Raw genomic sequence first — 24,397 nt, 5'->3', positions numbered from 1 at the left:
CTGTATAGCCTAAAGCCAATTAAAAAAATAAAATTAAAATTTAATACCCACCAAATAAATCCCCGATCGTATTTTCCTCCAATTAACAATTAATCCAATTGATCAATCAATCATATCTCTAGCTATTTGTTGAGAAACAATGACTAAGTTGGTTTGAACTAATAAAGCCAACCTATCTGCTACTTAAAAGGTTTATCTTATCTTCATTCATAAAAGTATATATCTTTATTCTCTCTCCTTGTCTGCATTTTTATTTTGCAACTGGCTAAATTGAGTGTTATCTGCAAATTTAAGGTTCTATTTAAATTATATCTCTCTGAAAAGGATCATTTCTTTCTTTCTTTATTTCAGGAGTCTCTCATACTATAATTATAAGGATACTGATACTTACCACGAGTTTGTTTATTTATTTGTCTGTTCGTCTATTCACCAATTCATCATGTTTAGATCCACTTCTGTAGTACGTACCCGTTCTTCTATCTCTACTATCTTAAAGAGATCCTATTCTTCTCATAAAGAATTGAAATTCGGTGTAGAAGGTAGAGCTGCTCTACTAAGAGGTGTAGAAATTTTGGCTGAAGCTGTTTCCGCCACTTTAGGTCCAAAAGGTAGAAACGTATTGATCGAACAACCTTTTGGTGCTCCAAAAATTACTAAAGACGGTGTAACAGTAGCTAAATCCATTGTTCTAGAAGATAAATTCGAAAATATGGGCGCTAAATTATTACAAGAAGTTGCCTCAAAGACAAACGAAGCTGCTGGTGATGGTACTACTTCCGCTACAGTTTTGGGTAGAGCAATCTTTAGCGAATCTGTTAAAAACGTCGCTGCTGGTTGTAACCCAATGGATTTGAGAAGAGGTTCTCAAGCTGCTGTAGAAAAAGTCATTCAATTCTTGAGTGCTAACAAAAAGGAAATTACCACTTCTGAAGAAATTGCCCAAGTTGCCACTATCTCAGCTAATGGTGACGCTCATGTAGGTAAGTTATTGGCCTCTGCCATGGAAAAAGTCGGTAAAGAAGGTGTAATCACCATTAGAGAAGGTAGAACCTTAGAAGACGAATTGGAAGTCACTGAAGGTATGAAATTCGATCGTGGTTTCATTTCTCCTTACTTTATCACTGATCCAAAATCTGGTAAAGTAGAATTCGAAAAACCTTTGATCTTATTAAGCGAAAAGAAAATTTCCTCCATTCAAGATATTCTACCTTCTTTGGAAATCTCAAATCAAACTAGAAGACCTTTATTGATTGTGGCAGAAGATATCGATGGCGAAGCTTTGGCTGCCTGTATATTAAACAAATTGAGAGGCCAAGTTAAAGTTTGTGCAGTTAAAGCCCCAGGTTTTGGTGATAACAGAAAAAACACTTTAGGCGATATTGCAATTTTAACTGGCGGTACCGTCTTTACTGAAGAACTAGATTTGAAACCAGAAAATGCTACCGTAGAAAACTTGGGCTCCTGTGATTCTATAACTATTACCAAGGAAGATACCGTCATCTTAAATGGTAACGGTCCTAAATCAAACATTGAAACTAGAATTGAACAAATTAAAAACTCAATTGATATGACTACTACTAACTCCTACGAAAAGGAAAAATTACAAGAACGTTTAGCTAAATTGAGTGGTGGTGTTGCTGTTATTAGAGTTGGTGGTTCATCTGAAGTAGAAGTAGGTGAAAAGAAAGACCGTTATGATGATGCTCTGAACGCTACAAGGGCTGCTGTTGAAGAAGGTATTTTGCCAGGTGGTGGTACTGCTCTAGTCAAAGCTTCAAGAGTCTTGGATGATGTGAAAGTTGAAAACTTTGACCAAAAATTAGGTGTTGACATCATTAGAAAGGCAATCACTAGACCAGCAAAACAAATTATTGAAAATGCTGGTGAAGAAGGTTCTGTAATTGTTGGTAAATTAATTGATGAATTTGGTGAAGATTTCGCTAAGGGTTATGATTCTTCAAAGGGTCAATACACTGATATGTTAGCTGCTGGTATCATCGATCCATTTAAAGTCGTCAGAACAGGTTTAACTGATGCTTCTGGTGTCGCTTCATTATTGGCTACAACTGAAGTTGCCATTGTAGATTCTCCACAACCACCTGCTGCCGGAGGTGCTCCACAAGGTATGCCAGGTATGCCAGGTATGATGTAAACAGAATAACATATAACTTCTGTATATTGGATTAAATAGCCAAGTCATCAAAAGCTTGTAAATAAATAATTTTGCAAATATCATTTTTAAGGGGTACTAAATACTGGGAATCGAAGGTTTGACCTTTTCTAGTAGTGTGTATCTTTCCTCTCATTAATCAACTTGAAATCATTTATACCAGAAAAAGATTAACTTCGTTTAGTTCTTGACACTCGACTAACAGATTGATTAAGAAAAGGTATAAGATATACAGCTCCATTGAAAACTCAAAAAAATGGGGCGAGCTGGGAATTGAACCCAGGGCCTCTCGCATATTTGAATGATTTATATCCCGAGTGTAACTCAGAATTCGCCCAAAGCGAGAATCATACCACTAGACCACACGCCCATATTAATTATTAGAATATTTTAATATGTTCGATAAGATCAGTCTTTCGTTTATTGGTGTATTATTTCAAGGTTACATCGTACGAACCTTGATAATGTCGGGATGTAATTCGTTACAATAAATGGTGTCATATTATCAAGATTGCTATTTAAAGAGATCATTGTATGTTCAGATGTTAACTTAATATCTGAGTGATTCATTTGGTGATTTATATCTAAGATGATTTTTGAAGTAATAGTAATATTTATTTATTTCTCCGTACTGTCTTATAAATGAACTAAATAAATATATAATAATAAATTGGACAAATGATATTTTGATATTCCAAAATATCATGTCCTTTTTATATGGTTAGATCCAATTTCATAATCTTAGTATTATTAATTAATTATCAATAATTCCTTTGCACTTCACTACCGCTGATACAATTGATCGTTGTCAATTCCTTGGTTATAGTTTCTTTTTATAATTACTTTTTATAATTACTAATTGTTATTACTAATCATAACTACTCATTATGATTGCTGATCATCATTACTAATCATAAGTACGTATTGTAATTTCTAATTGTATCCTGATATTAATAATCATATTAATAATCCATTGATTTAGTAATATTGGAACATATATTGTCACCGCGGCAATTGTCAAACATTGCGTCACGACAATATCATGTGTGCCTACCACTATATTACCTATATTTTAGGTCACAACATACCACCCATTATAAATTTGTCTAAACCATCCAAACATTAGTTAGATCGTTAAATCTTTTAGCTGGCAATGCCTTAGTTAATATGTCAGCGATGTTGTTGTCTGTATTCACATACTCTAGTTTAAGATGTGAATATTTGACTTCATCTCTGATTTTCATTGATCTGGCGCCAAAATATTTATTTCTTAATTTTGTTTCATCTTGACTATTTATGATTGATATAGCTGGTGCACTGTCTGTAATTAATTTGTTTTTAACTTGATTGCCAGTTATTGTTTCCATTAGCATCTTAATACTATTGAGTAAAGGTATTACCATACTAATTGCATATAGTTCGGATTCTGTAGACGAGATACATGTTAGAGTGGCTTTCGTGGATCTTGCAGTAATGATTTTGTTATTTACTAGAATGAAATATCCAACCTGTGACTTATAGCCAGGTTGATTTGCAAATGCCGCATCTGTTATGGCAGTCACTCTTTGAGTATTTCTTTCTTTGGCTTTGGGCCAAATTAACCTTTTATTTCTAGTATCCCAAATATATTGGATTAATTGATAAGTAAGTGATAGCACTTGGTTGCTCGGGTATAGGGTGTGTTGAGCTAATATATTAATATAATATAGTAGATCATATCTATACTTGTATCCTAGGTAAGAAGCTAGTCCAACTAGTTTCTGCATCAACTTTACTTTCCTTTTATATTCTGCTTCAGACATATCCAATTTGGAATCAGATAATATTATTCCGGGTTGTCCCGGTGCTTTCATTCTTCTCTTCTCGCTGTTTAATGTAACACCTAAGGATGGGATTTTTTGTTCCAAGGATTTTTCCATACCAAAAGATAAACTTTTAGATCTCCTGTATGTTATTTCCAATCCTAGAATGTCATAGTCCCTTGATTCTGCCTTCTCGATTTTCCCATCGTTTACTACTTTTGTTTCGTATCGTAACTTTAATAATTGTACCAGATCCATACATTTCTTATGTTTTTTACCAAACACAATTATATCATCAACAAATAAACATACAATTAAATCTTCATTCTTAAATGCGCATGGCCATCCTCTTATGTTGGACATACCACAATCTTCAGTTAGGTATTTCTTGATATTTTCATACCAGTTCGCACCACTTTGTTTTAAACCGTATAATGATTTTTCTAATTTGAATATCTTATTCTTATGGCCTAAGTGTGGAGGTGTCCTTATATATAGTTCTTCCTTGAGGTCTGCATAAAGGTAGGCTGATGATATATCTAGTTGCACAATGAACATGTCATTATCTAAAGCAATAGCCATACATGTCATCAGTGCTTCATGATGTATTGTATTAGCGATTAGGCTATCATCGTAAGTACCAGCATTTTGTTGGTCACCTCTAGCAACGAATCTACATTTATGAGTTCCGTCTCGTTTTGTAGTGAAAATGATCATGGAATTGATTATTTTCTTTGGGTTAACCTCCTTAACATCATATATACGGGAATTGTCCCATGTATTATGTTTCATTAATTGGTCTAGTTCCTTCATATACGCTTTTCTGTATAATTCCTTTTCTCTCACATTTTGATTCGAACTTATTGCGTCTCTATATGACATTGACGTGTTACCAACAGATGGAGGGTTGTTCACAGCGTGTTTTACCGAGTTTATGTAGTGGATTCTTCTTCTTTGTTTTGGTGGGAACTTTATACTTGACATATTGTTCTTTTCCCAGTAAGGTAAGTGGTCCTTGTCATTGTTTTCATCGTTTTCTCTATTTCGTTTCTTGGAACTGTCTTGTTCCTTACCTATACCACCCAAATCGGTGGAAACAGATGTCTGAGTTATACCACCCGAATTGGAATTCTGAGGTGAAAGAGAGAGTGATAATGGATTGGTTGATGAGGTATTGAGATCATCGATGGTACCACCCGAAGGGGAAATCGCCAGAGAATGGGATATATCAGGTGAAGTATCTAAAGATATAGTAGTATCAGCTATGATACCACCCGAATCGGAGTTCTTAGGGGAAGAATCAATCAATTGATCTGGTAAAGCAGGAGGAGAATCGGACAAAGAAGGAATCTCTGGAAGTACGTCATCTTCAAGAACAGAAGGTGTTGTATTGTCATCTGATATGGGGATTACGTCAGGAGGTAGTTCTTCATCAAATGTACTAGAAGAGATAGGTTTATTGAAATCTGAATGATAAAATGAGAGTGGACTATCTGAGTCGTCATCAGTATCAGAATCAGGATCCGTATAAATATCAGAGGTCAATGGTATCGTAGTAACAGGGTTTGAAGTTGGACTAACATCAGAGTTGGTTCCTTGAGTGTCGATGCTCTCAGGGCGCGAATGAATCATAGCAGTGTCTAAGTCCGGGTCATCAGATAATTCACTATCTGAATTCGGAGCCGAGGTAGAATTATCGGGTTCTGAAGAGTTATCGTCAATCAGAGCAGGAGCAGATGTATCGTTCAGGAAATCATCATATGGACGAGCAATGGACTGCATTAGTGGATCAAACACAGTTGAATCGTAGTTATGATCAGCAGATATATTAGTATCGGACCTAATCACCACATAGTTCGATGTATCCAGAACCTTATGAAGATGAGGAACATAGATGAGATAACCATGTGATTCCTTTGAAGGTGTTAAGGCATAACCGTGATGACCACGTACATGTAGTTTATCGATAGGATTAGTATCATGTGTAATAACATGTTGTCCAAATGGAAGAATGGTGCTTGCGTCGAGGCCAGCAAGACCAGCACGAGCACGAGCAGAGGTTTTGTATGTCGTATTTAACAGAGCATTTCGGATCAAGGTAGCAAACTCAACGGAATAGAACCAGAGGTGAGGAGAGAGACCACTACTTTCTAATAGAGTTCTACAATCATCTAGAAGAGTTCGGTTTAGTCTTTCTGCAACGCCATGGGCACGAGAATCACCAACAGAGGTATAGCATGGTTGGATACCATTTTCACGGAAGAAATGACGTATTTCAGCATTTGTGAATTCTGAGCCTCGATCCATTTGGAAAACAAGTACTTTAGTGTCAAATTGTGTTCCGAATGTAGCCACAATGTTACGGAAAACAGTAGTAACGGTGGATGCATCTTTAGAACGTAATGGAAAAACCCATCTAAACCTTGATTGTTCATCGGTAAATGAGATGAAATAAGTAGGTGAAGAAGTTGGCATATTGGGTACTGGACCAAAAAGATCAGTGTGGAGAAATTCGAAGGTATTGTATTCACGTTGATATTTAACACGTGATCCGACATAGTGTTTGTGTTGTGTACTTTTTCCTTTGAGACAATCAGGACATTGGAAAGTGTCAAAACCTGACCAGTCAATGTTGTCATAAGAGATATTCTTGATTAGTCCTTTACGGATAGAATCCTTGATGATTTTGATATTAACATGACCAAATAGTCGATGAATGAATTCAAAGGAAAAACGAGGTAGGATGTTGTTGATTCGATGATTCCTACTGCGAGCAGGTAACATCAAATACTTTGTGGAGAGCCAATAAAAGGGTCCATGTTTAAGGAGAGTAGCTATGACATTATTATCCTTGTCACGAAGGGAACGTGTGGAGAAGTCAGCGTAGATGCCGGCATCGTCAAGTTCATCGAGACTAATAAGGTCATAACGAATGTTGGGAGAAGAAGCAGCCGATATCTTCACTGGGGGACCATTAGCGAAATGGAATTTTAGAATTCCCGTAGAAGATATAGGTATTGGATTATCCTGCGCATCTTGCACTCCTATGTGGATAGGTTGTTGTGGAAAATGAAGCAAGGATGAGTGTCGAATGATCGATGTTGAAGCTCCGGAATCTAATAACAAGTATCCAGGGAGATCAAACTCGTCATCGACGTGATTAGGCGAGCCTAAGGGTATTGTCATCAGCATCCAGCTCTACCAGACCTGGTGTGATGTTGTTAGCTTTATGTGAAGTTGGCTTAGTGGACTTCTTAAATGCTGACTTAGCATTAGTCACTTTAGCAACAGAATTATTTTTCACATTAGTAGCTACAGGTTTGACCGCAGTATTCGGTGTAGGTTTTATCCGGTTGGAAGTTTTCTCCCGTTTGTTCTCGAGTTCGTATAAAATTTGGATATCTCTTAAAAGTAAATCCAAAGTTACCTCAGTACCGTCCAGAGCATATCTTTTTGTTAACGAATGATATGCTCCTTTCAAGCCATTCATAATACACTTGCAAATGAGGGTTTCGGGAATATTAATCTCAGAATTTCTACAATTCTCTACTAGAGAACGTATTTTAGCGGCAAATATAAATGCAGCGCTGGATCCATCGAAGGTGAGGTTATTCAATGCTTTGATTAATTCCTCAAGTGGATCATTATTAGCAACAGTTCCAATGGCATGTAGAATTAGAGTAAGAAGATCAGTCTTCTTCGAAGCTGAACGTTTCATCCAGTCAGGATACGAATTTTCTGGCACATACATATTAAATGTGTTTAAGATAAAGGCTTTATCAACATTGTTTGGGGTACGTTTGGCAGAACCGTATTTGTCTGGGATTAAGTCATCTAACTTGTTTTGCTTTAGGAATTTAACAAAGTCAGTAATCCATCTGTCAAAATCATGAGCCGACGTAGCTCTGGTTAGCATAATCATGTCCTTTGGTTTTGAAATAACTGAAGCATGTTGGGTTTGAGAGTTTGAATCCGTAGCAGAGGTGCTTGGAGGTGCTTGAGTTGGAGTAATTGGAGGATTGTGATGGTAATAGTCACTAGGAATCGAAGGTGGGATAGGAAATTGCAATCCGGGATGTATACCTGCGTAATTTGGGTCAAAGTAATTAGGGTAGATTGGTGGTGTAAAATGGTTACCATATGGAGACCAACCAATTGGGTATGGGTGGGACATCAACGCATATGGTGAATAATATGGATTATTGCTCGGACCGTATGCAGGAGAACCGTTGATTCCTTTAAAAGAATTTTTCAAAGATTCATCTTGTGGAACCTTCGTAGAGGTATCACCTGAATTATTATTGTGTAGTGAAGTGTCTAACGAATCGTCCGCTTTGTTACTGTCAAAGGGAACCTTAGCAGCGCTACCGTGTTCAGATGTTAACTTAATATCTGAGTGATTCATTTGGTGATTTATATCTAAGATGATTTTTGAAGTAATAGTAATATTTATTTATTTCTCCGTACTGTCTTATAAATGAACTAAATAAATATATAATAATAAATTGGACAAATGATATTTTGATATTCCAAAATATCATGTCCTTTTTATATGGTTAGATCCAATTTCATAATCTTAGTATTATTAATTAATTATCAATAATTCCTTTGCACTTCACTACCGCTGATACAATTGATCGTTGTCAATTCCTTGGTTATAGTTTCTTTTTATAATTACTTTTTATAATTACTAATTGTTATTACTAATCATAACTACTCATTATGATTGCTGATCATCATTACTAATCATAAGTACGTATTGTAATTTCTAATTGTATCCTGATATTAATAATCATATTAATAATCCATTGATTTAGTAATATTGGAACATATATTGTCACCGCGGCAATTGTCAAACATTGCGTCACGACAATATCATGTGTGCCTACCACTATATTACCTATATTTTAGGTCACAACATTGTACATTATTGTATATTATTGTATATTATTTAGTATCTTACTTTGTACATAAAAGAATATAGAAATTTATTATTATTAACAAGTATATTTACTTTAACCTACAGATCTCCACCCTTAAGATCCTATAGAATAAAGGCCTACCAGCCTACATTCTAACGTATACTAAATTCAATATACAACTAAATAATAATAAAGGCCAAATAATACAAAAATATATTTTTGTAAATCGAGAATTCAATTAAAAATCTTTCTATGCAAAATCAAGGAATTAAACAAGAAGAAGCAGATTAGAATTGGGATTCCATAATTTCTCATCAGCCATAGCAAGCTGCAGCACTCGGTGCGTACAGTGATATAAGGCATGTAGCTTAGTAGCAACATCCATATAATCTTTATCTATGACAACGCGAAACAGGATTGAATCCATATTGATGTAAAGGTTACCAGAGGTATAATAAAAACGATCAATGATCTTTGAAAATATCGGTGGTATAGAAGAAATCTTGTCAGCAAGTAGCTTTTGGATTTCAAGGAGTTGTGATAATGTCAACGAGTTGACATTGTCGATAACGTAATCAGGGTCGGTGGTATTGTCAGAATTCGGTGCCTCCGTTGAAGGCTCTGGATTGGTGGTAGAAGAGGTCTCCGCATCTGAGTCTGCACTCAATAATGTGAGATTGGATGTCGGAATGTCTACAGCGAACTGTTGTAACTGTTCGAGATCCAAATAAGGTTGGTCATCCAAACCGAAACGACTTAAGTAGTCTGCGAGGAGGTTCTTGGCTCCAGGGAGATATTTCCATTTGACACGATGTCCATTCACAAGATCCAAATATTTAGTGAATCGAGGATGAGTATTACGATCGGAATTACCAATACTAATAATACCCTTATTGTCGGTATATACAGTCACATCCGGTGAAAGAAGTAACTCACCTTTATTCAAGGCAGGTAGAACAGAGAAAAGCTCACGTTCAACAGTAGAATACCGTTGTTGTGTAGGATTGAATCGAACAGACAAAAAGGAGATAGGAAATAAAAGAGTTTTGTTATTATGAACCTCAGGTTGTAAAATAATAGAAGCACCGCCTTTTAAACTAGCATCTGAAAAGATTATAGTAAGAGCTTGTGGATCAAATAACTTTAAAGTGAGCGACCGAGTAATCAATTGTTTAAAAGATTAAAGATGGAGTGAGATTCGGTATTAAATTTTGTGGAGGTGGTAAAGTAGGAGTCAACCTTTTATCGAGTACATCATAAAAGGGACGTAAACGTTCAGAAGTATCAGGTATAAAATTTTTGCGGGTTCACGACAGTAACTGCTGTTCAAATGGAGTTCATTTGAAACAACTAAACTCACTTCACCATTGGGTTTATTACAATCATTCAGTAAAGGTGAACTTGGGTTGATAATGATCTCCGGAAAATACCGATTGACCTTCATCAAAGTTTCTTCTTTAGAAGAGAGATTAGTTCCAGATGGAGAAACTCTAACAGCATTAAAATCTGCAAATTTAGCTTCAATCTTATCATTGATAAGATTAGTCAAAACATCCTGTTCGGAGTCGAGATATTTCTCGATTTTGCCAACTTCAGACATTAAGGCTTCTTGCTTTCTCTCGTCAGCAAGAATTCTACCCTCAATTGCAGCTTCTTCCTTTTTGACTGCTGAAAATTGGGTAGAAGTGTTTTCCAAACCTTTCTTAAGGATATTAATTTGGGAATCTTCTTCCTCTTGTTTAATTCCTTGATTTTGCATAGAAAGATTTTTAATTGGATTTTTCGATTTACAAAAAATATATTTTTGTATTATTTGGCCTGTAATTATTATTTAATTGTATGTTTGAATTGGTATACGTTAGAATGTAGGCTGGTAGGCGTTTATTCTATAGGATCTTAAGGGTTGAGATCTGTAAGTTAAAGTAAATATACTTGTTAATAATAATAAAGTTCTATATTCTTTTATGTACAAAGTACGATACTAAATAATATACAATAATATACAATAATGTACAATAATGTACAATAATGTACAATGATCTTTTTAAATCGCAATATTGATAATATGACACCATTTGTTGTAACGAATTACATCTCGACATTATCAAGGTTCGTACGATGTAACCTTGAAATAATACAATTAATACAAAACAATGTATTGATTTCGGATTATAACATAATACGAAGAAGTGGAGTAATCAGTAAACAAAGGATTTGCGACACTGTCACAAACAAGAAAGTATATAAAGAACTAGATAATTATCATAGCTACATAAACAAGTTCCCAAACTAAAGGGGACAGACTTAATTATTATTACAATTGTCAGAATTATGATGTAACACGTGATCTAAACGTATTACGACATTATTCATATAGGATAAAGAAATGTTACTTTACACGAAAGTATTACTGACGCTGAAAACTTTTCCAACACTGTATATAAGAAATGATGAGATCTTAATTGACACTTATCATATGTACTATATTCCCAGGTGTATATTTTATACTTTAATACACCGGATCAATATCAACTTATTAGGAATGTCCTTGGAAATAAATAAAGAATCTATTACTATGAACGATTCGGTAGAAAAAACACAACATATTTCTCTACAATAATACTTATTCACTATTATATAATAACCGGTCAAAACAATGTATTGATTTACGAATAATTCTATACGAAATATTGGGGTATAACATATTTCTTTATCTACAGATGACACCCCAATTAGTATATAAAGCGACACTGTCGCATTGCCATAACTATTTGCTACCAAAACAAATCATCATATCATCATATCATTATTTAAACAACTAAGTATTATTATATAAACTTAATAATAAGATTAATATAGATAATAGTTATATAGTTACAATACGTCGTTGGCCTATTGAACATTATTTTGTTGAAATTGTTGATCATTTTTAATAGGTGACATATTTCTTAAATTATATTTCTCCGTGAGGATTTTATATATAATATAAAATAATAATATAAATATGTAAAGGTAATTTTGGAAATCAGATTATCCTAATCTTGAGATTAGTGTCCGTATTTATACGTTTAATCTTCGATCTCACAATCTTGTAATTACTAATCATTAATTCTAACAATTCCTTGCACTCTCACTCAAGTATTTTAGTTTATTGGTAATTTACCAATAATATTCTTTTTATTTTGTTTCTAGAATGTTCTACAATATTGCAAACAATAAATAACCTGATTGTTAGTAATTACCTGATTAGTTATTGTATACCATATTAATAAATTGATTTATGTTACATTATCATAGATATATCTATGACGTCATGAACATCTTATAAAGTAGTCACGTGTGAGTGGAAATAAGGAACATTCTGGAACCTTCTAGGTCAGAACACAATCAGATATTACTTTTACATCTGAACAAATGAGCCAACGTAATCCTACAAACCAGTAATAATACCAGTCCTATTACTTCTGATCCTAAGTAACTTTGTACGAATGCTATCCGAAGATTAGATTGTATGCACCAAATAAAGCGCTCAAGAACATTAATAAAATGCTTCTATGGCCAAGTTGGTAAGGCGCCACACTAGTAATGTGGAGATCATCAGTTCGACTCTGGTTGGAAGCATTGTTTTGATTTTTGCTATCTCTACTAAACCAAATGACTGGTTTGCCATTTCAAACTTTTTATATTGCATCTTACTGTTCATTCCCATGGTAACATGGTCTCTAATTAAATTAATTCGAGAAACACCACAAGGTGTTACTCCTGCGATGAAGTTAAAGAACTAACCTTTCCATCAAAAAAGGTTACTTGTTCAAATAAATATACGTACTTGAGGTGGATATAGGAACGCACTACTCAAGATTGAGAATTAGATTATCAACAACATAGGCGTAAAACAATGAGAATGAACAATAAATATTAATTCTGTTTCTTAATAAAATAAATTACTGTGTGCCTTACAAAAGTACACCAGTACTAAAAATATAATTAGATAACCTATATTTTTGTTTATATGTAGATTTATATATTAGTATAATACGAAGAGAAAAAGAGGGGGGGGGAGGAGTACTAAATTATGTAATATTAGACAGCCACGGTAAGACCAAATAATGTCAAATATTAATCAAAAATAATATTTTTAGACCACCTGCTGTAACAACACATTTTCTATAATCTGTTGTCAAAGTTATTCATTGATATACTCTTTATTATCATCCCTACCCTTACACCTTCTCCCCAACCCTTTTAGTATAAAACGTGCCAAAAATCAAACAAAAAACCACACACTCTCTTTATCGTTATTTGAGCAACAGACACACATTTACACAATATTATTACTGAGAACAGGATAAAATACAATTTAATTTACAACATGATTTGAGACCCTTTTTTAAAATACTCTGAACTATTTAAATGGAGGTTCAATTTATTCATCCAATATTTAAGATAAGGTAAGCTATAATCATCGGCAATAGATTTGATCTAGGTCCAGATTTTACCATTCGTTTCTACCGTATCTTCCTTCACATCCCTTACAGTCAATATTTCGTGGAAATTAGATAACAATTAGCTAACATAAACCAATATAGTAACGAATGGGATGAAAATTGAATAATTTACTTATAGTATACTATATCAGGTTTTTTTTCTCAATATTAAATATATAGAATAAAGACGACTATATTTAAAAATTAAGTACCTTAGCATTATAATTGATTACTTCATTTAATAATTTACAAAGCAACTCAAAGATAAATTAAAGACACTTATTACAGCTCCATTAAGTTCCAAGCACTAATATTTTTTGTTGTGCTTGTTTGTATTAAAAACCAGAATATCAATTAATTGCTTCCATTATAGCTATTATTGGGGAGTATTTATGTACATTTGAATTTTTTTTCATTTTGATTTTTTTACTTTTTACTTTTTTTTTCTTAATTCATTTGAATATTTTTTAAGTTTGATTTTTGATTCAAAAACTTCAGTACTAAATAAAAAAAAAGCAAATAAAAATATTGAAATAACATAATATATACGTATAAATAAGGTGAAATTGGCTAATTACTTCTAGATACAAGTGGACTAATACTTAAAGTACCTGTAGTATTCCCAATAGATATATATTTATATGTGTGTAAAGGTTTTTTTATTTTGAAAAAAAGGAATTACCAGATATAAACTATAAAATACCAAAAAAAAAGATAAAAGGAATTGTAAAGTTTACAACACAATAGTCAAGCATATATTGCCAAATACAGATAACAACTCACAATTCAATTTGCATTCAACTTTAATTATTATTCTGATATACTAGATAATGTCCGAAGGATTTCTGATAGAAATATAGTATTAACATTCATATTCTGTTTTCCCTTTTGGATGAAGAAAGAAATTTTATCAAAACAATTTAAATCTATAGATAATTCAATGCATCGAAGTGGCAATCAAGGCGAAAATAATAATTCAAAAAATGTCAGTAATGAAAATAAAATTGAAATTGAAAATATCGAAACAATAACTCTCCCGCCAAAATTCATTGATTGTTCAAGGTCTGATTTAGTTGCATTGATAGCAAGAATGCTATCATTTTTAATCGAGATGAACGACAATGATCCAGCTAATACAAATTATTTAAATGAAGAGCCAAATAATAGATCAGTAATGAATTTAACAAGATTTCACTCAAGAGTACCTCCAAATATATCAGTTTACAATTATTTAATTAGATTGACAAAATATTCTTCTCTAGAGCATTGTGTTTTATTATCAACAGTATACTATATCGATTTATTATCTAGTGTATATCCAGAATTTAAAATAAATTCCTTAACTGTACACAGATTTTTATTAACCGCCACAACTATAGCTAGTAAAGGATTATGCGATTCCTTTTGTACAAATTCGCACTATTCAAAAGTTGGAGGTGTTCATTGCAGTGAATTAAACATACTAGAAACTGAATTCCTACGACGAGTTAATTATAGAATAATACCAAGAGATGATAATATTAAACTTTGTAAAATTGAACATCAACAAAATAAATTCACTATGGATTTTAGCGACCTTTCTATGGTTGGGATGACTGTCCAATCAAACCATCAAAATAGTGGGTTTAATATCTTAGATATTTACTATCATAAAATCGTTCAATTAGTTGGATCTTTTAGCGCATCTTCTGACAAGTCAAGAAAGGCAAATTATACCCTTTTATTATCAGGAAATAATATGGAAAAGGAAGTATCTAATAATATAAAAGAAAATTCAAATGGTCAAAATATTGGAGAATCTGAACAGGCTATTTCTTCAAAACTTTCAAGAGATCCTCCACCGAAGAGAAATTTTGAAACAATTAATAATGAAAGACAAACAACTTATACAAATAATACCACAAATGAGACTGAATCATCAAAAAGGCTCCAGAAATATTCAATAACACGAACAGATTCCATCGAATATGACAAAAGCAAAAGAAATAATGCATAATTATATATAAATATATATTTTCAACTAAATCCATCCAAAATACTATTCTATATCCATTCAAACCTTCCAATCTTACAACTTGAACATTGAATCAATATTAATAAAAACAATACCTGAAACTAGTAATCCGCTTATATGAGTGCTCTGCATGCTACAGATTTCTGAACCAAAAATCAAGTTAACCTTCGTTGTTATAATCTCCATTAATTCTCAAGAAAAAACAGAATACAATTGCACTCCCAGTATATCATACTACCAGAATATCTTACAGACAAACCAGAAAACTGTGTTCGGAACTAATAAAACCATCTGGAAATTTAAAAGATAGTTAAAATATTCCTAAGAAAAGTTAAAAACTTAATATACATAAAAATATAGTTGTAATTGAGGCACGTGAAACTCACAGTAATATAACTACCGATTTTTAGGTGATCAAGATCATCATGCTAATGATAATAAAATTATGGTACTATCTGATCTGAATATGTAGTTTCTTATATTACACTGATTTAGTGCCTCATTAGAATGTCATATTTCTACCCTTATCATTACTTATAGAATTTACCGTATCCTGGCTATAGATAATTTCGACCAAAATCTTCACATTTTTTTGGCCCCATTCGGACGGTACTTAATCAAAAATATTGTAAATTTGATTATAAAATTTTTATGCGATGAGATAACTATAAAAAAAATATAGATATTTAATGTATCATCTTATTATGTATAATAAAGAGGATAAAGATAATACATGGTACTCTGTTAGTTTTATCAAAATCATAATAAAACAAGAATATCAGAAATGAGTGAAGATATTAATAAGGAGCTGCTATCATCTGTGGTTTCAACTGTAAGGGCAGCCAGTTCTTTAGCTGCACAGGATGTGGACTTTTACCGTAATCTGGATAAAGAAATTTCAACATCGTTAAATGAAAGTTCTAAGGAGATTACAAATATGATAAACACCTTGCTATTATCCATTAATGAAAACAATGAAGAATTAGAAAGTGGAAAGGAAGGTCTTGAACAATATTGGAAAGATTTTAGTAATGTTATGGATAATTTATTTGAAAAATCAGACCGTTCCTTGGATATCATCACAAGAAGTAAAACTTCAAATGATAATAAATCAGAATTCCAATACTTATCAGATTCAGCACAATCGGATTCGAATCCTTCAAAACGTGTTACAAAGCCCCAGTTACAATTTTCAAGACCAGTTGATAATTCTGAATCCAAACCCTTCATGCCACTATTAAATGACAAACCACATTCCATTAAAAGTTTTACCGATAGTTTAATTATTATTCCAGAATCCGAAGAGTTGCCTAGTCATTATGCTCATCCATATGAGGTAGAAATTGATAAACAAGAATACAATGCATCAGTTTTACAGGTGGCAGAACCACTAAAGTCTCAACCATGGAACTCTGAATCTACTTGGGTTGATACTTCGGAAGCTCTACAATCCATGTTAGATAAGCTGAAGGAGTGTACTGAAATAGCTGTAGATTTAGAACATCATGATTATCGAAGCTATTACGGTATTGTGTGCTTAATGCAAATTAGTACTAGAAAGGAAGACTTTTTGGTCGACACATTGGCTCTTCGTGATGAGCTCCACATCTTAAATGAAGTTTTTGCCGATCCAAATATTTTAAAGGTCCTTCATGGTGCATTTATGGATATAATATGGCTACAGAGAGATCTGGGGTTGTATGTAGTAAGTTTATTTGATACTTACCATGCATCGAGAGCTTTAGGGTTTCCAAGACATAGTTTGGCATATTTATTAGAAAAATATGCTAATTTTAAGACCTCCAAGAAATACCAATTGGCAGATTGGAGGGTGAGACCGTTGTCAAAGCCTATGCATGCTTATGCTCGAGCTGACACACATTTCTTGCTAAATATTTATGATCAAATAAGAAATCAGTTAATAAGGGAGAATAAGTTGGCCGAAGTCTTGTTCGAATCAAGAAATGTAGCTAAAAGACGTTTCGAGTACTCCAGATTCAGACCTAAAGTACCATCACCTGCTGTGTTTACACCAATTGAAAAAGAAGAGCCTTGGAGGACGTTAGTTTATCAATACAATGTTCCTTCTACAAAAATAGAGCTACTCAAGAGGATTTGGGAGTGGAGAGATATGATAGCAAGGAGAGATGATGAATCTCCAAGATATATCATGCCTAATCAACTGATGATATCTTTAGTTGAGTATACTCCGATCGATCCAGCCGGTGTTATATCAGTCAGTAATGTTATGACTGATCATGTTAGATCTAATTCCAAAGTTATAGCGAACTTAATCAAAAAAAGCTTAGAAGATATGAAAAGTGTTCCAGCAGGAGCCCTCACTGCATTTCAAAATATTGACTACAAAATTGGCCAAAAGTTTGCATCTGATAAATTGACTATTTCTCAAATTCAGAATATGACTGCTTTGTTTAAGGAAATTGCCTCAAACCCAAGCATAATTGAAAAGGATGTATCTAAAAAGATTGACCCAATTTTATTTAGCAACATCTTCCTTTCAAAAAATGAGATAGTTTTATATGATCATGATAAAAGGCATGTTGTTACCAATGAGCAATTGGCTGGCCGTGCGGAAGAAGTTGAAGGATTCATGAATGAGGCTAATAATACCACCTTAGCGATAAATATAGAAAGTTCAGCAGAAATGCATGTGGAAGAACCAGAGGCTAAAGAAAAGAATGCTTTATTTTCCCCACCTATCAGCAATGTAGAGAATGCATCTTCATCAAATACTGATGGATTCGAAGATATGAACGACATCATTGTTCTGAAAGATGTCAAGAAGAGGACAAATATTAAGGATCACAAGAAGAAGCAGGGCATGCCAAATAAAGAAGTTATAGATTATAGTAAGCTTGATACGATTCTTTCTAAAGAAAAGAGAGAAAACTCAAAAAAAAGGAAAGGAGATCCATTTGGAGAAGAAAATGGATTGGAAGGACCAAAAGCTGCTAAGAAAAGAAAACAAATCAACAGAGGAAAAAATGTTTCATTCAAAAGATAAGATTAACATTAATGTAATATCGAAACTTCAATTATAAAGTTAAGATTACCAAGTGAAATGGACCCAATTTTTAAATTATTACATATTTCGACTTTGTATAATCTATAAATATGTAATAACATATTATACACTACTATAAATTATTAAATCTCACATATATATTTATTTAAGTATTTGTTTGTTTATTTATTATTATCATTATTATTAGTATTATATATATATATATATATCGATGACTTTGAGATGTTGAAGCTTATTAAAAAACTATTTTAAAAAAATAATATCAACAACTACATGAACTTGGTTCCCCATCTAGTTGAATATTAATTGCATCATTAAAATCATCCTCAAAAGCGTCTGCATCTGCTTGGTTTTGTTGTAGTGCACTGCGTGCAATCTCTTCGAAAGCTTGATCTACATTAATAGCATTCTTAGCACTTGTTAAAAACAATGGGACATCACCCAACTCTTTTGCTAATTCTTGAGCAGACTTTTGTGTTACAATTTTTTTAGAATCTTCGACATCAATTTTATTCCCCAATATAACAAATGGGAATGTTTCTGGTGAAGAAACATTTGCATGTATTAAAAACTCATCTCTCCAAGATTTAATATTTTCAAAGGACTTTGAGTTTGTAACGTCATATACTAAAACGCAACAATCTGCACCTCTATAAAAAGCAACACCAAGGGATTGGAAACGTTCCTGACCAGCAGTATCCCAAACTTGCATAGTTGCTGCTTTATCATCATCCACTGTAACTTCTTTAGTTAAAAAATCAGCTCCAATTGTTGCTTTATACTGTTGGGAATACTTATCATTAACATAACGATGCATTAAAGATGTTTTCCCAACACCTGAGTCACCTAATACAATTACTTTTAAAATATTCTTTTTCCTAGATGACATTATCAAATTAATATTATAATTATTTTTTTTTTGTATATTTTGATGAATGAATATATTAAATATACCTATAAGTATTTGAACCTTTAGCGTGCTTATATGATGATTACTCAAATGGTGTATGTATTGATATACTAACGCTTTATATCCAGTAATACCAATATACTAGTTCAAATGAATTTTACAATTTGTGATAATTTTATCCTGTACTCAATACCAAATTGCAAAACTTGAATAGAAGAGGGACTATTAATCGAACAATAATATATATGTAAAAAAAAAATACACTAGATTGGATAGAGATGCTATATGTATATATTTAGATTGTATCCAATGCTGCTATTGCTGTTGCGGTAATTGTAGTTCTTGTTACTGTTGATATGTATTCAATAGCTTAGAACTAACTGACCTTCTCACAATAAAAAGAGTAATTGTATATAATACTACTTGGTGTGAGGTCAAATTTAACTTAGTCAGTCAATTTGTTAAAAGTTAACAATATGATATTCCTGCACTATAATATGTCGTTCATAATGACAACATTTAGTATATTGTATAATTATATAAAAAAAAATTAAGTAAGGCCTTCTTATAACCAGTACAACAATAACAGATGGTATAATAATAATAATAATAATAATTCTACTACATTAGAACGGTTATATAAAGCACACCAAACTTAACGATATAATTTTATTAAGGGTCAATTGGGTCGCTATTGTATAAGACGGTTATTTGCTTTGGGTGTCCTCTCTTTATTTCACCACAGGATAGAATTTTTTTTATTTTTATTTTTAAGGGAAATTACTACAACTGATAACTTAACTATTGGGTAACATTGAATAATTAATTTGCTTATCAAAGTGATATATATTTATATGCAATAAGAATGGCATCGAAAAAAAAGATCTCGAGGATTAATAAACCTGTAGAAGAATCGTTTTTTGCATCACCTTTGTATGATTTTTTATCTCCATTTAGACCTGTAAGCAATCAATGGTTAACTGAATATATTATAGTTATATTTGCATTGATTGTGAGATGTGCCATTGGGTTGGGTTCGTATTCAGGAATGGGAAATCCTCCAATGTTTGGCGATTTTGAAGCACAAAGACATTGGATGGAAATTACTCAACATTTGCCAATTTCAAAATGGTACTTCTTTGATTTAGAATACTGGGGTTTAGACTACCCACCATTAACTGCATATCATTCTTATGTTTTAGGTGTAATAGGCTCTTTTTTGAATAAAAGTTGGTTTGCATTGAATGATTCTCGTGGTTACGAATCAGAAAATAATGATCTTAAAACTTACATGAGAACTACCGTAATAATAAGCGAAATTATATTTTATATTCCAGGTGTAATATATTTTACAAAATGGGTGGGCAGACACAGACAACAATCGCTTATTGGACAATATATTGCTGCTGCTGCAATTCTTTTCCAACCTTCATTAATGTTAATTGACCATGGTCATTTTCAATACAATTCAGTTATGTTGGGTTTAACTGTTTATGCCATAAACAATTTGTTAGATGAATTCTACGCTCCAGCTGCTATGTGTTTTGTTTTATCGATTTGTTTCAAACAGATGGCTTTGTACTACGCCCCTATCTTTTTTGGCTATTTATTGGGAAGGTCGTTGTTCTCAAGGAAGTTTTTCAATATTTCAAGATTTTTGAGTATTGCAATTTCAACAGTGTTCGCATTTTTTTCCATGTATGCACCATTGTATGTATTTGGTGGGGGACTTCGTAATGTAATCCAATCAGTTCATAGAATATTTCCCTTTGCAAGAGGCCTATTTGAGGATAAGGTAGCAAACTTTTGGTGCGTAACAAATATCTTCATTAAATACAAAATTCTCTATACTCAAAAAGAGTTACAGTTATATTCTTTGATTGCCACCGTTGTTGGATTTTTACCTGCAGTAGTGACTATTTTGTTCTACCCAAAAAAACATTTACTCCCTTACGCTCTGGCAGCATGTTCAATGTCATTTTACTTATTCAGCTTCCAAGTCCATGAAAAGACAATTCTTGTACCACTTTTACCAATCACCCTTCTGTATACTTCAACTGATTGGAATGTCTTATCATTTGTTAGTTGGGTAAATAACGTTGGGTTATTTACACTATGGCCTCTATTGAAGAAGGATGGGTTGACATTACAATATGGAGTTTGCTTTTTTTTGAGTAACTGGTTGATAGGTAACTTTAGCTTCATCACTCCTAAATTTTTGCCAAAGATGTTAACGCCTGGTCCACCAGTTCAAAATACAGAGGACACCTATCATCGTAGAAGCTTATTGCCTCATAACATTCTATGGAAAATAATTATTGTATCTTCCTATATTGTAATGCTGTTGATCCATCTAGGGGAAATTTTTGTTTCTCCTCCACCTGAATATCCTGATATTTGGGTTCTCATGAACTGTTGTTTAGGATTTGGTTGTTTTGTTCTATTTTGGTTGTGGAACTATTATAAAATATTCACCTTGGCTAATAAGACTTTACAATATTTATAAATAGATATCCTTATAGTGGTTAGAATTATTCACTAACCACTGAACTTAAATAAAAATTAAAAAACAAAAGATACCTTATTATTTGAAACGGATGAACACATTAAAAATTATACTAGATAGATAGTGATGATGTCATAACAGAAGAACGATAGTAAATTATTTTATAGAATATTTTAGTCTCCTATTCACAGGATAGATACTAAGCTACCAATTGTTGGAAAAAACAATAAAGAGTGTACCGGTGTGTCAGTGTTGTATGGATTATGTCTGCCAGGACTTGTTTCTTAAAATGTTAAACATTATGTCTCAATGTCAATGTGATTATTCAATATTATATATTTGCAGGATGACGTTTATACTTCTAATGGAAACTACAATGAGGTTTTCACAAGCCTTATTGAGAAAAATGTTAGAATTACATGTAACTTGATCGACGACATCAAACCCAACCTATACTTAATAAAGGAAACAATTATATGTAGTGAATTTTGATGACAAGGTTTTTATTTTAGAAATGAATTATATGGTTAAAGCGAATATTGAGAAGATTTAATTGTAAATGATTACTTCAATTATAATCATGAAGTCTAATCTTGATATTTTGCAAAATGTCAGCAGTAGTTTAGTATGTTTACTATCATTATAAAGTAATTTATGAAAGAATATGAATGTAACTTTTATTGTTAAGGCTGGGACTAAATACTGTGACGGTGGTAGTATAACAGTAGAAGAATAAAGTGAGGTATATATGAAGTCGATGTCTAGGTAATAGTATCTTTAATATCTAAAATATAAAGCAGTTCAGCCAAATAGTATGTGGATATATATATATATATATATGAATATCTATATTGTTGCAGTCTACTAGAATAACCTCAAAGCTAAGTGCACTGTATAATTTTCTTATATTAGAGATTCATCTTCTGGCGATTAGAGGAATATCGTAAGATATACTGATAGTAACTATCGAAAGCAATGTAGAGTATCGGTAATATATTTCTTTATATAATATGGAACCTGTAACGTTGGGGGATCAGATCTTCGTTCTAGAAAGTCAGAATATGTCACTGACAAATGAAGGTACATGTGATACTGTTACCAAGTGACCCAATTTAAGAAGTCCCCACACTCCCCCCAACTAAATTCACAGTTTCATTGCAGTTGATATACAATCATAGAGTTCCTGATTTATATATATAGTTCGCATTCATAATTTCGTTCAGCAATTTGTGTTTACCCAGTAAGTATAAAATTGGAGTCAATTCTTTAAGACTTACTCTTTCAGAGGTTTTATAAAACGTCAGTAAGATTAGACTAAGATTTGATATATTGTGACATGTATTGACCTGGCCGGTGACGCTAATTTATTTTGGTAACTTTTTTCTAAATTTATTACACTTTGATGTTCTAGTACTATAGGCAGCAGATATAACACCTCCATTGTTTTTTGAACGCAATGCTGGTGTTATCATGTTGTCAAATATCTTCAAGACTCTTTTTTAACCATTTTCCTTCTCGATAAGCCTCTAGGAGCCCAAATAGTCCGGCCTCAAAGAGTTGATGTGAGAATATATATTTGTTTACGAAAATACCATTTTGTGTGGAGTATCATTCCAACTAACTATATATCCAAACTTGATTAGACGATGATTGTTAGTACCAATACTAGGGCTGGAATATTCAAGTAGTGTCACTTACATTGTTGGTTTTCATTAAATGTTAGCGATAGATTTAATGACCCTTTAATATATCTGAGGAGTCATTTCAGTGTCATTTGGCCATTAACTGACCTTTTTGATACATTTTCACCTAATGTCGATATTAAATACCTTAAATCAGCTTAAATTACATTTTCTATTTGTTAGGTTTCATTATTTTCCAGTTTGCGGATAATTGTCCATAGCAACCCGACTAACATATTTACTGATTCCATTGAAAGAGGTTGTTTGGGGTCATATGAGTTAATAATGATATACTACAAATTATAACTTACGTGGCACCTGAATTTATTCTTTTCATTAAGTAGCTTAACAGTTCTGATTCCTATAGTCGGTTTTTCAAATTGTTTGGCTCTATTCTGTTTGTTTTTCCTCAATATCCTCTGTTACTTAAGAGGCTGATTGTTTAGTATTATTGTCATTCATCATGTCTCATGTCTTTTACTGATTTTTGTTCAATGTTTAATAAAATATGATTGCTATTTGGTACATTCTTTTGCTTATGCATTCCCTCATTGAATTTACCGTTAATTGGTTTGTCTTTTTTATTGGTAATGCAATCGAAGATGAAATCCTCTTTTAGGTTAAGTTTAGTGCTCTCAATTCATTCTAGTGGCATATATGTTTTTTCAGTTTTAGGAATTTTATCAATAATATTTTTTAACTTTTGACTTCTTATGTGCATATCAATCACAATAAAAATTATTGTTTTCATTTCTTTCCCTATATAAACTTTAAGAGTTTCATATTCTTTCATTGTTAATATATGTATGATTAGTTTTTATGGAGAGCAGAGCAGAGATAGCAGTTGAAATCCTGATA

At 32.6% G+C, this 24,397-nt stretch overlaps 9 protein-coding genes and 2 non-coding genes across 11 annotated transcripts; 5 read left to right on the top strand and 6 right to left on the bottom strand.

The window, feature by feature from the left end:
* Positions 1-439: 439 nt before the first annotated feature.
* HSP60 (chaperone ATPase HSP60) lies at positions 440-2,152 on the top strand (the record flags this gene model as incomplete). Its single annotated transcript, XM_001645247.1, has 1 exon — positions 440-2,152. One exon carries the CDS (start codon positions 440-442, stop codon positions 2,150-2,152), a length of 1,713 nt encoding a protein of 570 aa, XP_001645297.1.
* Positions 2,153-2,428: 276 nt separating this feature from the next.
* Kpol_1037trna3 lies at positions 2,429-2,540 on the bottom strand. Its single transcript has 2 exons — positions 2,504-2,540; positions 2,429-2,465 (listed from the first exon to the last, which is right to left on the bottom strand). It is a non-coding gene; the product is annotated as a tRNA-Pro (tRNA).
* A 736-nt stretch (positions 2,541-3,276) lies between these two features.
* Positions 3,277-7,164, bottom strand: Kpol_1037p34 (Tkp1 protein; the record flags this gene model as incomplete). Its single annotated transcript, XM_001645246.1, has 1 exon — positions 3,277-7,164. The coding sequence occupies one exon, from the start codon at positions 7,162-7,164 to the stop codon at positions 3,277-3,279; it is 3,888 nt and encodes a 1,295-aa protein (XP_001645296.1).
* Kpol_1037p33 (Tkp1 protein) lies at positions 7,133-8,377 on the bottom strand (the record flags this gene model as incomplete). The annotated part of the gene is made up of 1 exon (XM_001645245.1): positions 7,133-8,377. One exon carries the CDS (start codon positions 8,375-8,377, stop codon positions 7,133-7,135), a length of 1,245 nt encoding a protein of 414 aa, XP_001645295.1.
* A 785-nt stretch (positions 8,378-9,162) lies between these two features.
* On the bottom strand, positions 9,163-10,074 carry Kpol_1037p32 (Tkp3 protein; the record flags this gene model as incomplete). The annotated part of the gene is made up of 1 exon (XM_001645244.1): positions 9,163-10,074. A coding segment is annotated over one exon (912 nt), but the record flags the coding sequence as incomplete, so codon positions are not given.
* A 54-nt stretch (positions 10,075-10,128) lies between these two features.
* Positions 10,129-10,653, bottom strand: Kpol_1037p31 (Tkp3 protein; the record flags this gene model as incomplete). Its single annotated transcript, XM_001645243.1, has 1 exon — positions 10,129-10,653. The coding sequence occupies one exon, from the start codon at positions 10,651-10,653 to the stop codon at positions 10,129-10,131; it is 525 nt and encodes a 174-aa protein (XP_001645293.1).
* A 1,789-nt stretch (positions 10,654-12,442) lies between these two features.
* Kpol_1037trna2 lies at positions 12,443-12,515 on the top strand. The gene has a single exon. It is a non-coding gene; the product is annotated as a tRNA-Thr (tRNA).
* A 1,758-nt stretch (positions 12,516-14,273) lies between these two features.
* On the top strand, positions 14,274-15,377 carry PHO80 (Pho80p; the record flags this gene model as incomplete). The annotated part of the gene is made up of 1 exon (XM_001645242.1): positions 14,274-15,377. The coding sequence occupies one exon, from the start codon at positions 14,274-14,276 to the stop codon at positions 15,375-15,377; it is 1,104 nt and encodes a 367-aa protein (XP_001645292.1).
* Positions 15,378-16,179: 802 nt separating this feature from the next.
* Positions 16,180-18,420, top strand: RRP6 (exosome nuclease subunit RRP6; the record flags this gene model as incomplete). Its single annotated transcript, XM_001645241.1, has 1 exon — positions 16,180-18,420. The coding sequence occupies one exon, from the start codon at positions 16,180-16,182 to the stop codon at positions 18,418-18,420; it is 2,241 nt and encodes a 746-aa protein (XP_001645291.1).
* A 283-nt stretch (positions 18,421-18,703) lies between these two features.
* YPT7 (Rab family GTPase YPT7) lies at positions 18,704-19,330 on the bottom strand (the record flags this gene model as incomplete). The annotated part of the gene is made up of 1 exon (XM_001645240.1): positions 18,704-19,330. One exon carries the CDS (start codon positions 19,328-19,330, stop codon positions 18,704-18,706), a length of 627 nt encoding a protein of 208 aa, XP_001645290.1.
* Positions 19,331-20,216: 886 nt separating this feature from the next.
* On the top strand, positions 20,217-21,857 carry ALG6 (dolichyl-P-Glc:Man(9)GlcNAc(2)-PP-dolichol alpha-1,3-glucosyltransferase; the record flags this gene model as incomplete). Its single annotated transcript, XM_001645239.1, has 1 exon — positions 20,217-21,857. One exon carries the CDS (start codon positions 20,217-20,219, stop codon positions 21,855-21,857), a length of 1,641 nt encoding a protein of 546 aa, XP_001645289.1.
* Positions 21,858-24,397: the final 2,540 nt, after the last annotated feature.

The sequence above is a fragment of the Vanderwaltozyma polyspora genome, genomic scaffold, assembly GCF_000150035.1.
Source record: "Vanderwaltozyma polyspora DSM 70294 KpolScaffold1037 genomic scaffold, whole genome shotgun sequence".
NCBI classification, from domain to species: domain Eukaryota; kingdom Fungi; phylum Ascomycota; class Saccharomycetes; order Saccharomycetales; family Saccharomycetaceae; genus Vanderwaltozyma; species Vanderwaltozyma polyspora.
Note: the sequence above shows the minus strand (reverse complement) of the source record. Positions and strands in the feature narration are given on the sequence as shown.